Source organism: Scophthalmus maximus, chromosome 1 (genome assembly GCF_022379125.1).
Source record: "Scophthalmus maximus strain ysfricsl-2021 chromosome 1, ASM2237912v1, whole genome shotgun sequence".
NCBI lineage: Eukaryota > Metazoa > Chordata > Actinopteri > Pleuronectiformes > Scophthalmidae > Scophthalmus > Scophthalmus maximus.
Genome location: NC_061515.1, coordinates 12,712,715 through 12,729,076, shown reverse-complemented (window position 1 = coordinate 12,729,076; position 16,362 = coordinate 12,712,715). Strand labels below are relative to the sequence as shown.

General features: G+C 44.9%; 1 protein-coding gene across 4 annotated transcripts; it reads right to left on the bottom strand.

Moving 5' to 3' along the window:
- Positions 1 to 416: 416 nt before the first annotated feature.
- rusc1 (RUN and SH3 domain containing 1) lies at positions 417 to 15,776 on the bottom strand. 4 transcript variants are annotated; one of them, XM_035621320.2, is made up of 13 exons: positions 15,638 to 15,776; positions 10,637 to 14,012; positions 7,589 to 8,473; positions 6,380 to 6,502; positions 6,209 to 6,285; positions 5,945 to 5,962; positions 5,476 to 5,650; positions 5,014 to 5,119; positions 4,846 to 4,892; positions 4,263 to 4,765; positions 3,914 to 4,158; positions 3,379 to 3,546; positions 417 to 3,146 (listed from the first exon to the last, which is right to left on the bottom strand). In XM_035621320.2, exons 2-13 carry the CDS (start codon positions 13,884 to 13,886, stop codon positions 2,981 to 2,983), a joined length of 5,763 nt encoding a protein of 1,920 aa, XP_035477213.2. In that variant the 5' UTR covers positions 13,887 to 14,012; positions 15,638 to 15,776; the 3' UTR covers positions 417 to 2,980. The 4 variants fall into 4 exon arrangements, with proteins under 4 accessions (XP_035477213.2, XP_035477538.2, XP_035477513.2 ...); XM_035621645.2 differs by having other exon boundaries at positions 7,589 to 8,449; XM_035621620.2 differs by lacking the exon at positions 5,945 to 5,962.
- Positions 15,777 to 16,362: the final 586 nt, after the last annotated feature.

The following is a 16,362-nucleotide window of genomic DNA, read 5'->3' as shown; positions in this document are numbered from 1 at the left end:
GTTACAAGATGGGGGAGGGCTGCAGCTCACCCTGGAGATTTATTCACCTCCTCTTGCTCTTCACAACGTCCGAGGGCATCAGAGGGATGTGTGGATCGAAGCGAATGGAATCTCCTTAGTATTCCCCTGGAGCTTCGAGGATTTAGTTGGGTATTAGATAGATAGAAAGATAGATAGATAGTTACTTTATTTATCCCAAGCTGGGAAATTCCGGAAATTAACAGTGAAGGCTAAGGCCTGAGTTTTTACTTCCTTTTAAATTTGACACATGCAAGTAGTTTCCCGTCACATTTCAGTCAACAACAAATACGAGATTTGTGAGTTGTCCCCTGCATTCTTTTACAGAAGCCTAATATATAAACTGAGTAATAAAACCTTCGTTGGTAGAAAAATATGACTCAAACAGCTGAACAAGATTGGTTCATACTGATCATTTTATTTGGTGTATTTACAAACAAGCACATGCAGGAAGAGGAGACAGTGACTGACACTGGGGGGCACTCAACTAAATGCAATAGTAGGATACTGGGGGGGGGGGGGATGTCTACAGGCTACATGACACCAGTGAGAGAAAGAGAGGGTGAGGAGAAGGAGGGAGGGAGGTACAGATCTCGTTGTTACACTTAAACACACACACACACACAAAAGTGAAAGTGCAGGATGTGCTCACACTCATCCCTGCTTTCACTAGCTCATAAGCTGCCATGTGCACGCTCATACAGTCTCAGTCTCACTCACACACACACACACACACACACACACGCACACACACACGCACGCACGCACGCACGCACGCACGCACGCACGCAAATAACCCAGATAGATAGAAATGCTAGATGGGTCAGATAGAGAGCTATTCCTTTCAAAAACCTCAAGATCCATTAATAGCACATCCAATAAATTAACAAATACACAAACAAAAAGCTTATGTCAATGTGTGAACTGATTTTTTTTTTTGTTTAACTGGATAATATTTCTTGTAAACACCAAGGTAATATCCATTTCATGGCATTTTATAGTGATCAGTAGTTACAAGTTATGAGCACTGGTTTGATTTAATGCTACTGGACTTTTGCCGTAGTGACAGTTATATCATGCTACATGGCAGTGACACAGTGAGATGAAGAAACTTTGAAAGACTGAACTTTTCCCTGATCGACAGCATTTAAACTTTCCTGCAGAATTAAATCTCGGTCCTTCAGTTTCAGGTCCTTTAGTTTGTGGACCAGACTCATCATTTAACTTGAGCTATTACTTTCGTCTGTAGCTTCATGAGAACATTAAATTATAATCATGATTTTGTAAAACAAACAAAGAAAAAAAGCCTTTTGTTGTACATTTAACCATATACATAGTTATAAATACAGACTCTAGAGAATAACTAATACATATTTGACACAAAGCAGCATATTTCATATGAGCAACTTTAGAATCAACAATTCACTTTCACCACGACCACTTCTACAACCACGATCATCAATATCAATGATTATGATCAGCAAACATGGCGGGTTAAGGTTAAATTAAAAGTACAAAAGCAGAGGTACAAGGTGAAAACCAGCCACCAAACCTACAGACTTTACAGCAGCAGTTATGAATTAGACAACTCAAGGACTTTGTCATGATTTTGAGTTCAGTTAGTGTTAAATATGAGCTGAGCATAGTTTTGCGAGGTGATCGCTCCGACCCACATTGACCCCGTGAGGTTTTAGACAAGTGGAGAGAAAAGCTACAGATTGCTGTTGTCTGATATTCTTCTATATAACTGTGAGGGACGTATGGATATTTTTTCTGGCATTAAGTCAAAGCCTACAGGCTTTAAAGGTATGAATAACATTGTAGGTCTAATTATTTGATTAATAAGACAATAATATGACAAGACAATGGCAAAACGTAAAGTACACAAGAGGGAAGATGCTGGATTTCACAGTTAAAACAAACACACACACACACACACACACACACACACACACACACACACACACACACACCTCTTTAGCATGTATGACAACCACCTAGTGTGTGTGAAAATTTGCAGGTGTCAAGAAAGAGAATGAAACCATCCATTACTATTATCAATCATCAGTGTTCAACTGCTGCTCGTGTTTCACAACCTGCTTCTACTTGTTCATCTATCTTTCTATCTATCTTGGTAATATTGATCTCAATTTATATACCTATATATATATTTATATATTTTATGTATATTTTACAGTCAAATATAGTAGCAGAAACATGTCAAACACGCATGAATCAGGCGATAAAGGTGAGAGGTCAATAGGGGTGAAAGGTCAATAGAACACAGATGTACACAGCTACACTTCACAACATTACTATGCAGTATGCAATGGGAGCTACGGCCCAGTACTCTAACATGCTTTCTCCACTCGACAACCTGCGAACCACTACTCTGTGCAGCTGACGAACAAAGATATTTAAGTGTCAACCGTAAGGCTGTCGACCGCCGCCTCCTCACAACAGGCAGCCGCTGATCTGAAAGCATGTGAATATGCTAGTTGATTGATTGCACAGAATTTCCCCCCTTGTGATCTTTTTCAAATCAGTGGCTAAAGGCAAGGAAGGCAGACATTGAGAAAAGGGCATTTGAAGGGATACTTCACTCCAAGATCAAAGGTCTTTCAGTGTGAAATGGTCTAAATTTGACTTGAGTCATTATTTCACACCATCTGCTGAACTCCTGCTGCTAGAATCCATTAGTTGCTACCAAACTGGATGGATTGTGATGGGGGGGAGAAACTCCCTTATGTTCGAAAACGAATAGGCTGCAGACTGCTCCTGGTGAACGCAAAGCAGAACAGATGGTGTTATGCACTCAACTCAAACTCTAACAGAGCAAGTGTGAAATATCCCTTTTAGAGTAGAGGGGCCTTGTCATTACCTCTCAATATTTGCCTAAAATATATTATTTTTTTTGTTTATCTTTTTTTATTGATTGAGTGCAGCAGTTATGGTGCCAATGTCACATGATGAGGGATGTGTAGCCAATCGGTACCAGTCCCTCTTTGTCTCCCTGACGGCAGCGAATCCAGTCTTGATCGACGCCTCCCAACACCAGGAGTTGCTCCCCTTTGCCGAAGCTGAGCTCCGAACCGCTTCCACTGTGGTCACACAGTGTTCGTACAGACCTGAGAACAGACAGCAGAGAAACCCCGAGGCAAATTGATCGACGTTAAACAGCAACCGCAAACAAGAGAGTACTCTTCAGCTTGTAATGTAGCCCAATGTCGGATGAATCACCATTTAAAGACTTTCAAAGACAAAAATTATAACGAGAAGGTTTAATGGATTGAAGGACAAACATCTATCACTTCCCACCTAATTTCATTCCACCTCCATCATTTCACATGTCCCTTGTACCTGAGTGGTCGGGGTTTGTCCTTCATCTCCAGTGACTCAACCTCTTTCTCGGACTCTGGCCCACTTGCTCCCTGAGGCTCGGGGGCTGTCTTTATCATCGTAGTGGGGCTGCTGTTCATCATTCGCGTCAGTGCCGTGACACCAGGAGCCAACCACTGAGAAGGACGCCTGGAGAGAGTAAGAATATATAAAAAGAGAAATCACAAACAGTTCTAGATCATCGACAGATACCATTCATGCATTTTATTTGTGAGGTGTAATAGAGCAATAAAATCAGCATTATATTTTCAAGGGCTGAAGATCAAGCTTATCCAGACAAGAGTTTGCCATTCACATATGAAGTACACAGCGGGTAATGTCCAAAATATTTCCCGAAATTTTACTAGGGGGCTGGAAGGAAAAGTTAATAACGCCCCTCTGGAAAAGTTGAGGAAAATGTCTGGACTTCAGTACTAAAAGCAGCCTCAGTGAAATCGGCTGCTGTGATGTTTTATATATTAAACCAAATCAGCGTACAACACATTAATCGGCTAACCTGGTTGGCGGAGTGTGACCCATTGGGCTGGTGGGGCTTTTAGAGGCTCCAAACAGCCGACCCAGACCCCAGGGAACCTGAGCACCACTGCTGACTGGAGTGTAGTCACTCCCTGCCTGGGTCCGGAGGTCCGGCAGATCTGTCTGCATTTCCTCCTTTTTCTCTGCAGACAGGCTCAGCTCAGACAGGTTCTGGCTGAGTCGGCCTCCCCAGCGCATGACAGCACCCCAACCCTGCTGGATCACCTATGATCGAACCAAAACAAAAGATGTCATATCAAAACATGTCATGCGGGATCTCACAATCACCCATGATTAAAAACATTTAACAGTTACGCAGAAGAGGCTACCTGTCCTGCCTGGTGAGCAATGCTGTCCTCCTCAACATCAGGAGGAGGTAACGCTGCAATTTCCTTCTCTTGCACCCACAAAAGCTGAGGACTTGTCTGAATGAGAGTGGCTGAAGCCTTAACAGGCGCAGCATTGACATGTGCTGCCTCCCCTGCTCCGACGTTCTTTGGATTGGACAGTGGTGACAATTTTTCTTTAGCCGCCTGATGTTCTGGGCTTCCAAAGTCTACTTCCGAGAGGCTTTCAATATATATGCTGCCTGTGATTTTGGATTGGGACCCCCTTTTTGAGAGCTGTAAGCCTGCATCCTGACAGGGCGGACTGGGGATCCCTGGGCTGTGACTGTCTGGCTCTAAATGGTGATGCTGGAAGAGCAGGTCGAGGTTGAAGGTCAGCAGGCTGAGAGGCTGCAACACGAGCAGCAGCTCCTCGAACAGAGACTGGCAGGTGGTCATGGACAGACGCATAAAGGAGTTGGGACGGTAGAATGTCTCCAACACATCTGAGAAAAGAACAAATCACAGTTAGGAGTACTGTATGCATGCTCAAAACAGCCACGACGTGGAAGTGACGGAAACTTACCACCGCAAGACTGAAGGTGAGATAGCCAGAAATCAAGAAATTTGGTACTAGAAGAAAAATGAGAGATGAAGAAAAATAAGAATTCACAAGGAAATCAAAATACCAAAATTGAAATACTGATTTGCTCACTGTTCATGCTACTAGTGGAGACAACAGAGGAATACTTACTTCAGGAGGCCAAGGAGGAATGCATTGAACCTGTGTTTGCTCTGTCTGAGCTGGGGCAGGTCCCCAACTCGAACTTGTAGGTTGAACAATGCCTGTGTTTTGGGACCTTAAAAAGTGGGTCGAGAGGACGAGGAGAAAACACATAGGAGAGGAAGAGAGAGGGAGAGGGAGGGAGAGATAGAAGGATCAACAGAGAAAACACAGTGGTCAGTGAAAAATTTCAGTGAAGCTTGGCACTCATAGGCCGATCAATATCTGCATCCTGCTGTTCACTTCCTTCAGCATTTTAGACGTGAAAATCAACAAGTATTGACTGAAATGTGTGGAAACAAGAGACAGACAAAGTCCAGAGCTTATTATTATGTCCCAGGAAATCAAACCCAATAGAAACAAAAGCCTGATATGCAAATCTTATATTCAGGTCTAAACAGGTACATTTTTCTATGATCCTTGGTTTGCTACCTGGCTTGGTTGAGGCCTGGACCAGGCCCCAGGCGGAGTTTGGCCTCCTGCCTGCAATCAGGTCACTCTGGTGGGGTTTCAAGCCATTGGTCAGCAAGTTGTGCAGGGCGGGGCAGAGGCACTGCAGCACCAGACGGCCCAGAGACGGATTTATAGTGCTGTCTCCTGATAAGGTCTGAGAGGAGAGGAAAGGAGAGGAGAGGAAAGGGATGAGGAAAATGGGAGGAACAAGTGGTGGTGGGGGTAAAGGAAAGTGATGTGCAGTGATAGGGAAAAGCAGGGGAAGAGATCAGATAGGATGACTCAAAACAGGGAGGGAATGGGGGGGGGGTTGAGATACACGGGGCAACAAGGGTCAGGATGATGTAATGAGAGGTTGAGAGGTGATTTGGGCCAGGGGGTTGGGAGTTGGTTTACAAAGAAACTATTGCCACGATGAGTCTGGATTTATCTAAAAATATTCTAGTACCTTGTTAACTGAGAGAGACTGAGGACAGACGGAACCAAATATGTAGAGTCAGAAAGTCAGAACAAGAAGAAAGGGAGGGAAATCATTTTCAGACAAACAATATATGTATCACAATATTACTATTTGTTTCTAGATTTAAAGAGATTGATAATATGTAATCAAAAGTGACGTTTATCTGGAGAATAAACGTCAAACAACTAAATTGAGTCATTCAAACTGAAAAAAACCCCAACTCATAATGAAGTAAATGCAGCAGTGACTGACCTTCTGAACTACAGTCCGAGAAGAACTGAACTGGGCCAAAATGGCCTCAACTGCCACACTGACTGCACTGACCAGAGCTGGAAGAAAAACAAAATGGTCTACAGTTAACCATGGAAAGTTATTGCTGGGCCAAAGGCAAAGATGCACAGCTGGGCAGGGGACAACCCGCACCTTTCTCCTCCTGCAGGCACAGTGAGGACAGGCCAAGACCTTTCATCGGAAACTTAACATCTTCGCCCATCCAGGACGTCTCTCCCCTCTGTACAGATCCGGCAAATGAGACGCTGCGAACAGCTGAGAGGGAGAGAGCAATGACTTACTGTACAAGTTTAGAAAAATACAAATTCAACAGAAGCAAAATGAATCACCACAGACAAAATTTAAAAAACATAACTCAAATATCAGTTTTGTTGGTGAGAGCAACTGAGCAGTGGAGGCAGATAGAAGCAGATGGTATTACTGATAACACAGTGTGTGTGAGCACATTAGGTAAATTATGCTTCACAGTGCTGAGCATTCAAACATCTGGATCTGTGAAGACAACTTGTTGTCTGCATCAGGGATAAACAGAATCCTGAGACCCACACAAACACTAACACCTAGTGACAGTAGACATGGGAGGAACTGCGGAGCTAGAGGGAAAACAATTGTGTGTGACCTCCCCACAAGATAATATGACACATGTGCAAAGGGTGGGTGTTGTATGTATGTTTATATAAATGGAGTTATATAAACCAGTTGCATACTCTAAATACAAACAATTCATATAATGAACAAGATGCAGTGTGTCTTAACTACGTTTAGTTTGACTAATTGCACATAAAAAGACAAGAAGGTATAAGTTCAATAAAAATTATGAATAGGACAGCATCACCAACCAGCTACTAAGGCTGTAGCTTTGCATGAAATGCATGTTTCCATTTCAACACAACATGCAAAAACAAGAATAGTAAAAAAAAACCTACATGGAGACAGACAAGACAACACTGACACAAAGACAGACAGACAGAGGAGGACGGAGAGAAAGAGTGATACTAGACAGCCTCTGACAAGAACAGCTGTTATTCTTCTGGGTGCCGTTTGCAGATTTGAAAGGAAAGTGTAGATAGGGAGTATCAGGTGACCTGCAGGGAGCTGGCTTGTGATACAGTACATAAAACACTTGGAGTTACCCAGTTCTTTCAAATCTGCAAATCCCCTGGGGTTGTTGAGAAAGTGGCAAAAGTGTGTAGGCCACCATATCCAGAGCAGAGAACAGACAGCAGGACAGAGACAGACAGCAGGAGAGACAGACATACGTACATACATGCACGCAAGATGTCTGACGAAGAGAGAGAGTGTAAGATGTAGGGGGAGAGAGAAGAGAGACAGAAATCTTACTCGCCACGCGTGACTGCGGAGGAGCCTGGTAGAGTTTTGGGGGTAGGGGGGGCGCTGTGATCGGTATAGGAGGGTAGAGGTTTGGATAGTAGAGCGGAGCAGCGAGGGCAGGCAAGGTGTGCGAGCGGGGGAAAAGCGGGGAGCTGAGGCCAGAGCCCGCCACGCCTGGAGGGGGTACTCCGGGGCGCAGGGGAGGGGACAGGGCTCCAATAGGGGAGAGGCGAGGAGGGGCACCCCTGTGCAGGGGGCAGTTCTTAGGGTGGTACAGGTAATAGGTGGGGAGAGGGGGAAGCTCTTTGGATGTCCTTTCCTTGTTGCTGCTGTTCTCTGTGTGTGAGTGTGTGCGCTTTTCTGAATACAGCGAACCGACAGCACTGATGCGGTTCGAATACGTCATCATGACATCTATGTTCTTATAGGGAGTGGTGCAACCAGGGGCCTCAGTGATGCCACTAACAGGAGGGTCTGACTTAGTGTGTGTGTTACTCTTCTTCTCTGAGTCACTGCAGTAGAGAGAGTCAGTATTACAAATAGAGTCAGACGCAAACTCCCTGTCATTATTTTTGGATTGGTGAGCCGCGTGTGTGTTTTGCTTAAAGATATTCTCATAATAATGAGAGTCTACACATAAATCGGCCAGGGAATCATAGTTAAACCCAGAGTTTGAATCAGTGCTGGAATCATCTCTGTAGACACAAGCTGAGCTGGCAGCAGGGCTCCACTGTGTGTTGTAGTGTTTGTATGAGGACTCCCTGCCTACATGTTGGTGGGGCCTGGGATCTGCAAGAGGCTGCGAGTTACAGTAGCCTGGGCGATAGGAAGGGAGGGCGGTGTGGAGGAAGTAGGGTTGGGATGACTGGGCTAGGGAGAGTGGGGGAGAGGAAACTTCTCATGAAGCAAGTATGGATGGAGAGGGCACAAGCAGAATGATATGAGGGAACGAAGCAGTGCAATGGACAAACAATGGAAACAACAGAATGGGATGGAGAGGTGAGAAAAAGAAGAAGAAGAAAAAATGTGGCAAAGAAATGGGAAGGAGAGAGAGATGCAGAAAATGTTAGTGTCAGTCGAGAGAAAAATGCACATTTATGAATGTATTCTAGCAGAAATTGTCATCATGTAACATCATGCAGTACCAGAAACAAGTCAAACAGTTGATTGACAGTTACAAACTAACAGTGCATGAGAGTCAATGGAGTTGATATATGGAGGGCAATAACATCAATAACGTTTTTCACTTAAGAATGGTCTGATGGTGGAATCACTTGATCAGCTCCTCATTCACCATCACTCACAAAGATGTATCACATTACACTATAGGTTAACACTCCTTTATTCTAGTTTCATCTGGTTTCATTTTCTATTTCTTACTTGCGTTTAAGGTTAGGAACATTAAGTAAGACACAGGGAGGAGCAATCTTTGAGCCAGATGTTTTGTACTTTACTGTAGTGCTTGCCATCCACACCTCTGGATCACCTTCTCTCTCTCTTCCTTCCTGTTCTGTGTTTTCTCTCTCTCTCCCTCTCCCCCCCCCTCCCCCCCTCTTCACCAGTACAGCACACAGTGTAATGCTGAGTCAGTCAACAGACAGCACACTTCAGTCCACTCCTGCTTATTCACTGTCTCTGTCAAAGTCACACAAGTCAAGACTGTGGCAACAAAATCTTCATTACTCTCTATCACCTTAGTCAGCGTGCTAAGCTACATGCTACAACGTGAGTTTAAATAGCAACCATACCTTGGTCAGACTGTTGTCTTTGAACTGTAACCAACACATGATACTTCCTATTTTTCCTTCCACCGGCTCTCAGCCATTGGTCGGTGTGCTAAGAGCCGCCCCTTGGGCTCTTAAAGGTGTACACACACACACACCTAATGGTGCCGTGGCCACTGAACCTTATTGCATTGATTTTGGGGTCATTTCTGTAGTAAATAACTCAAGACATTAATGTGATTTTGATCATTAAGGAAGCATGTGTAATAATTGTCAAACTAATGATAAAGTTGATACAGTCTTCGAAAATTATTACACATATCAAATTAGCAGCAGATTGGGACTGGGAGAAGTTGAGCCATTTTAAAAATGAACCTCCACCCCACTGTATCTGAACATTGACAATCTAATCATTTGTTTCTGTGTAGCCTACTGCAGCACTGTATGAGATGAGTAACTTGATCTGAGCTATCTGTGCCAATCTAGGGAGCACGGGTGTGGGTGAGAAGACAGACAGCAGGAGAAAAGCATATAAACATCCCAAGCTGATGGGATTTCAAAGTACTAAAAAAAAGGGAAAGAGAAGGGGGATAAAATTTCACAGACAGGGGGATGAAACAAAAGAGAAGTGAGCTGAGACCTGGAGGGAGAGAGAGAGGAGGAAGAGGAAGGTAGTGAACTCCATTATCCCCCTCTCCTTGGTCTGAAAAGTGGATGAATAATTGAATAAGGCAGTGATGACATCACATTCAGATAAACAGTACAGGAAATACTGGCTGGAAAGTTTCCAGACTCCTCTTTCTCCTCAAATTACCTCCACTCCCTGTTTTTATCGTTCCCTCTCTCCTCTCTTGCTTATGTTCCCTCTCCAGCTTCTGCTGTCTTAAATGCTTCCCCCAGCTGAAATCACCCACTGATCATCCCTCGTCATCATTTATCCATCACATCACGCATCATCCTTGTCTGTGACTCATGCTCGTCCTCCATCTCTTTGCTCTTGTTCCTACATCATCTTCAAAAATCCGTCTATACTTTCATCTCCCTTGGTTTTCTATTTCTTTCTATTTCTCTCTCCAAGGAAATTATTTGTGCAACACTGAGACAGCGAACAAATGAATGTTAGTTTGTGTCCCTCCATCTGGTTTTCTCTATCATATGCCCATGTGAGATTGATCATGTCATCCCATCGAAACTGAGATACTCTGAGATGTTTATGCTTTCCCATAAATACACAAAAATGTAAATACACACGTGCAGCGCTAAGCCCCTTTGTCATTGAATTCACCTGCCGGCTTTATCATTATTAGAGTTATCATGAAATTCATATACTCACCTGTTGTTCTTGCTTGCAGGGTCCTTCCTCCATCAGCTTGTCCTCTCACCTCCACTTCTACCTCTTTTTCTTCCTCCTTCCCTTCCTTTTCCTCCATCTGAACTTCCTCACCCTCCCACTCTCTGCCCATGGTCCACAGGCTGTTTTCACTGACTGAGCAGCCAATCTTCTGTGATGGACACAGCTCCGGTTGTCCGCCCTCCTTGTCAGCTCTCTGTAGCATTTCCTTCAGAGCAGCCATTGAGGTGAGAGCTGGTGGCGGCTGCATGAACAGGGCCTGAGCCTGAGAGGTGTATTCCCACTGGCTGCCATCACTGCCGACCGTCTCCCTTCTCCACTTCAGGTTGTACAGTATATCTGGATCTGGAGTGATGATTGTGGGGTCAGGCTCTGGATCAGTGATCAACTTTGTTGCAAGGTAGGTGCTCTTGTTGCGTAAACGCAGCTCTTTGAAAGTTGTGACGTTCGGAGCTGTCCCTTGAGATGATCCAGGCGAACCAAGCTTCTTTTGGGTTTCTTTATGAGATTTTCTCATTTCCAGGGGCGGAGGTTGTGGTGGGGAGTCACATTCAGGTGTGAATGCTATCAGCCAATCAAACCGCTCAGGCTGTGCAGAATGGGCAGGGAGAGTGCTGACTTTGACGGATGGCAAAGACGGTGGGATTGGGGGTAAGGGGCGAGGGGGGGGAGGAGGAGGAGGTGAATCTGGTATTTCAGCAGGATAATGGAAATTCTCAAAGCTCTTGTTCTTTGCTTTAGATTCATATGTATTGCTAAGTCCAGTGCTGTAGTAATGGTTGGACGTCAGACCACTGTTCCTCTTCCTTCTTCTTGCCATCTCTGTGAATGAGGTGGTTCTTTGTGTCTCTTTGATCTCCTCTTTCTTCTTGCTCTCTTCATCTACATCCACTCTTTGATCTCCATCTAACTTGCCTCTGCTACAGCATCCATCACTTTCCATGAATTCAGTGGCACATTCCTCCTCCTCCTCCCTGTCTTTAAGTCTGAACTCTTGTGATTTCACGGATCTACATGGGGGAAGATTATCTCCATCCGCCTCATCATCTAACCCTCCAACACAGACACCAAGCTCTGGGCTGAGTTTGAGGAGTTCAGCTTGGGTCAGTCCTGCAAGCATTAGTAGCTTCCTAATCTCTACATCCAGAGCATGGAAGGAAGGGGGAGGAGGCAGAGCAGGAGGAGGTGGTATGGCAGGGGGAGATGAGGAGGAGACTGAGATAAAAGGTGGAGGAGGAAGAGGTGGTGGCCGCGTGATAGGCGGTGGGAGGGACAGGGGGGTCTTTTCCTGTTCCGCTCTAAGAGCAGCTAGCCTCTGTGCCTCCTTCCTGGCAAGGTGGCGTTTGCGAGGGGGAGGGATGGGAGGAGTAGGAGTGGGGATAGATCTCGGGGGGGAAGGAGTGGTATAGAGGGTGAGGTAAGGGACTGGTTTAGAGGCCGGGGGAGGAGGAACTGATGGTGGAGATGGAGGTAGGGGTTTTTCGCACCTAAAAGTGGTGAATGTGGGGGATGATGAGTTAGGGGAGAAAGTAGACAATGTAGGAGAGGTGGAAACGGCCATGGAGGTGGTCTCCCTGCTAATATTGATGTAGGTGTGGAGGTAAGAGCTCACACTGGCATGACGGGCAGGAGGTTTGGGGGGTCTAGGTGGTGGCTCGACAGGGGAAGGGGTGAGGGAATCTGGAACAAGTGGATCATCGCAATCTGATGGAGCAGTGAGGTCAACCCCTGCGTCTGAGAACTCCTGAGAGACTGCCATTGTTTCCCCATTGCTTTTATACAACTTCCAGGGAATGTCGATGTTGCCCATTTCATCCATGACATCTGAGAGATCCTGCTCCTCCAGATCTCCAAGATCAAAACCCTTCTCATGGAGTCTGGCGATGTAGGCCAGTTTTACCTCCCTGTTCACTTTCTCCAAGCGATCAAGGTGATCCAAACGATCCCTTAGAACGTCCCAGTGCTGTTCCCCCTCCAGATCCCAACGAGCAACTTGGATCACCTGGCTGAAGCGCTCCATTTTCCCAAACTCTCCAACTGATTCTAGAAAGTCGAGCAAACCTATTTTAGTGACCTCAGAATCACCTTTCACTCCTAAATAATCAGGAGATGGGGAGTCCAGGGCGGAGGGGTAGCCTTCATCTGGAGAGCAAGCCAACATCGGGGAACGTGATGTTAGGGAGAAGGGATTGCGGCTAAGGGGAAGGGATGGAGGTGAACGCGCAGGAGGCTGGCATTCGAGGGGTTGTGGAATAGAGTGGTCTTTGGGAGTCAGAGCAACAGAAAGAGTATCTTCATCATGGGAGGAGCAGATGGAGGCTGTTTGATCACCACAGTCAGACTCCAGATCAGAGCAGGAGCTGATGGAAGTAGAGGATGAGGAGGTAGAAGAGGAGAGTGAGAACTCAAGGAGGGAGGGGGGACAGTCGCAGCATGAGGGGACCAGAGTATCATCATCATCATCATCATCGTCATCATTGTCAGCCTCGTCTTCATCATCATCAATATCAATATCCCCACTGCTCTCATCCTCATCATCTTCTTCCTCTACCTTTGTATTTTTCTTGTTGTCTAGATCAGCGCTGTCATCTCCATTCTTGTCATCGTTCTCCAGACTGGCAGCAGAGCAGGCAGACGACTCCAGCTGGGCCTGTGCTTGTGATGGAGGCTGCTCCTTGGCCCCTGTCCCATCCTGCCTCTGGGGCAACAGGGCTGGAGGAGGAGGAGGAAGCTGTAGCTGCTGTCTAAGAGAGATGGTGTTGTTGTTGTTGTGGTTATGGTTGAACATACTGTTGTTGTCCTGTGGAGAGCGACCATCACAGCACAGACATGGGAGGCTTGGCTCGTTGCAATTTGGGTCAAGAGGGAGAGCAGATGGAAGTGCAGGAGGAGGAGGAGCAGCCGCTGCAGGTGCAATTTTGGTTGCTGCCGATGCACGAGTAATCTTGGGTTTGGGTTTAGCCGATTTGGAGATGGTGGAAACCTGTTTTTGAGAACCAAACTTCGACTGGTTCACTGGAGCTCGAGGCTGCACTCCCACCCTGGTCCTAGCAGGTGCAGTGGGGCCTTTAGTAGGCCGGCGTGGGGAGGATTTGCTGATTGTGTTCATGTTTTTATCCTCCCTCTGAAAACCAGGGCCAGCAGACTTTGGTGCAGCTAAGGTATTGGTCCGTCTGATGAAGTCAAAACGTCGTGGCTTTGAAGGCTGAGAGGAGGAGTTTGAGGACTGCATTGTGGGAACGTAACTTTTTTAGGATATCTGATATTTCTGTTGCTATAGAAACAGGTGTTGTAAAGGCTGGCGAGATCCAAGCAGTGACGCTTCCGACGGTCACATCTTGGCTTCACTCCCAAGATTCTGTAAAATCAAAGGAGACACACAGTGAATAACACTATGAGCAAACTCTGTTCATCGGAGACCATTTTCCTACCCTGCACGTTTGCAAAAAGAGACTTAGTCTTTGAAGTTACACCATTCATCTGGACCATTCATTTAACCCCAACTGCTTTTGAGCTTTCTGATGTGTAATTATTTCAGCCCAAGTCCTGTGAGGACACAGCTGTGATATGAACACACACACTGTCCCAAACACACATTCCTGTTAAAAAAAACCACTCACGTATCAACACATAAAGAAAATAATTATAGATGGTTAGTTGATTGATAAATTCTGAGAAAATTAACCGCCAACTATCTTAAGTTATTCATTACTTAAATAGCAAAAATAGCAAATATTAGCTGGTTCCAGCTTCTCAGTTCTATTTTGGCAGTAAACATTGCCTTTGGGTTTAGGACCATTGATCAGATAAAACAAGTAATTTAATTATGTCACCTTGTGTTCTGGGAATGTGTTGAACAATTTTCTCTTTTTATGACATTATCTAGATAAAATAAAATAAATCCGCATATCAATCAGTAATGAAAATAAGATTTATCGGCAGCCGTTTGATAATGTTCTTTTGTTGGGCAATGCAGTTAAGCTAAATTACTGTATGCAGTAAAAAAAAAAAAGTGGCTAACAAAATACTGTATGTGTAATAGTATTTACTGCAAAATTCAAAGACTTTAAATCCTTGGTTTGCAGGGGTTATTTCTCGATTCAAAATCAAATACCCACCCACACATGTAGGCCTAGCACATTAAATAATCCTCCATGATAATTATTGTAAGCCTAACTTGTCACTCATCATCTTCATCTGTTCTATTCAGATTCACTCAGCTCTGATAGTCATGCGTTTACAGCAGTCGAGCTGTCTCCATTTGTGCCAGTCCAGCCTTACAAGCGGACAAGAGGCACAAAGATCTAGAGTCAAAGAAAGGTTGCTTAAAAAAACCCTCAAACACCATACCTCAAGCAATGTCTGAACATAACGCATTAACTGGAGCATGAAACAATCAGGCAGCAGCGCTGAACAATGCCCAGTCTGTCCTTTTTACAGCCCATCTATGAAGATACTGCTCCTATATTCCTCCACAGTGCCCTTCACATCACTGAGGAATATAAATCACCCAAATACTTGCTTACATTGAACCTTCTTCAGAATGGCCATTAAAGACATAAAAGCCTTGACATACTAATTTTTAAAAAACAGTAAGGCATCATATGTAATTTAACCCTTCCTGAATACAGTATTTACCTCTGCATATATTGATCCCACAGAGCTGATGGAGACAGGGAGGATGCGAGGAGGAGGGGGAGGAGGGGTACCTCCGACCGCATCGCCCTGATATACAGGCCCATCCACCCTCATTAGCCTTTAACTCAGATCTTACACATGATATCAATAGATATTTACAATAACTGCAACATCTAAGCAAACGGTAAAAAAGAATAATTACGGGTACGGGCAGAATTGCATGTTTCTAGATCGACGCAGCCTCTGAGGGAAACAGGAGGTTTCGCTCAACGGACAGGACCGAGCAGGTTCGTTTTAAAACATGAATAAATACATGGTGAGACACTAAAATGGCTCTCGACTCACGATCAGATGCAGGTGAAGATGGATGAAGGTCTCCATCTCGTCGCGTTCGCTCACATCCCAGTCCGCGTGAGAGTGCGCCTCTCTCCGACGTTCACAGCCTCAGCAACCGTCTTCTCGCGAGCATCCAACAAACCATCGCCCCCCCCCCCCCCCCCCCCCCCGCCACCAGGCCACACCCCTTTCTTGCCTTATCATCATTCAATTTGTTCTAACTAATTTTGTGCTTAACCTCCTTTAAACACTAACTTTTGGGAAGAGGAAGAGTCCAATTTCATGTCATTTCTCTTCATCCAATCGGCAACTCAATCATATCTTCATTAGTCTTCAAGGATATTAACTAATATGCAAACCTCGCCTGTTGCCACCTAGGGCTGCTGTTAACTTTTTCTTTTAATCAATTAATTGTTTAGTAGGAAAATAGACAAATCTCCATTACAATGAACCCCAGCCCAAGATTATATCTTTATATTGCTTGTTTTATGTGGACAAACGTTCGAAAACCCAAACATAAAATGTATCCTCATATACTACAAACGAAAAATCATCAAATCAGGTAATTTGAAAAGCCGAAACCAGAGAAGGCATTTTTGTTCAAGAAATTACTGAAATGACTATCAATGAAAATAGTTTCAGAGTTTTTTGTATTTGTTTTGTTTAATTATTTGAATAAACATTTTAGCTCTGTAGCGGACACGCACAGGCGCGCGCGCACACACACACACACA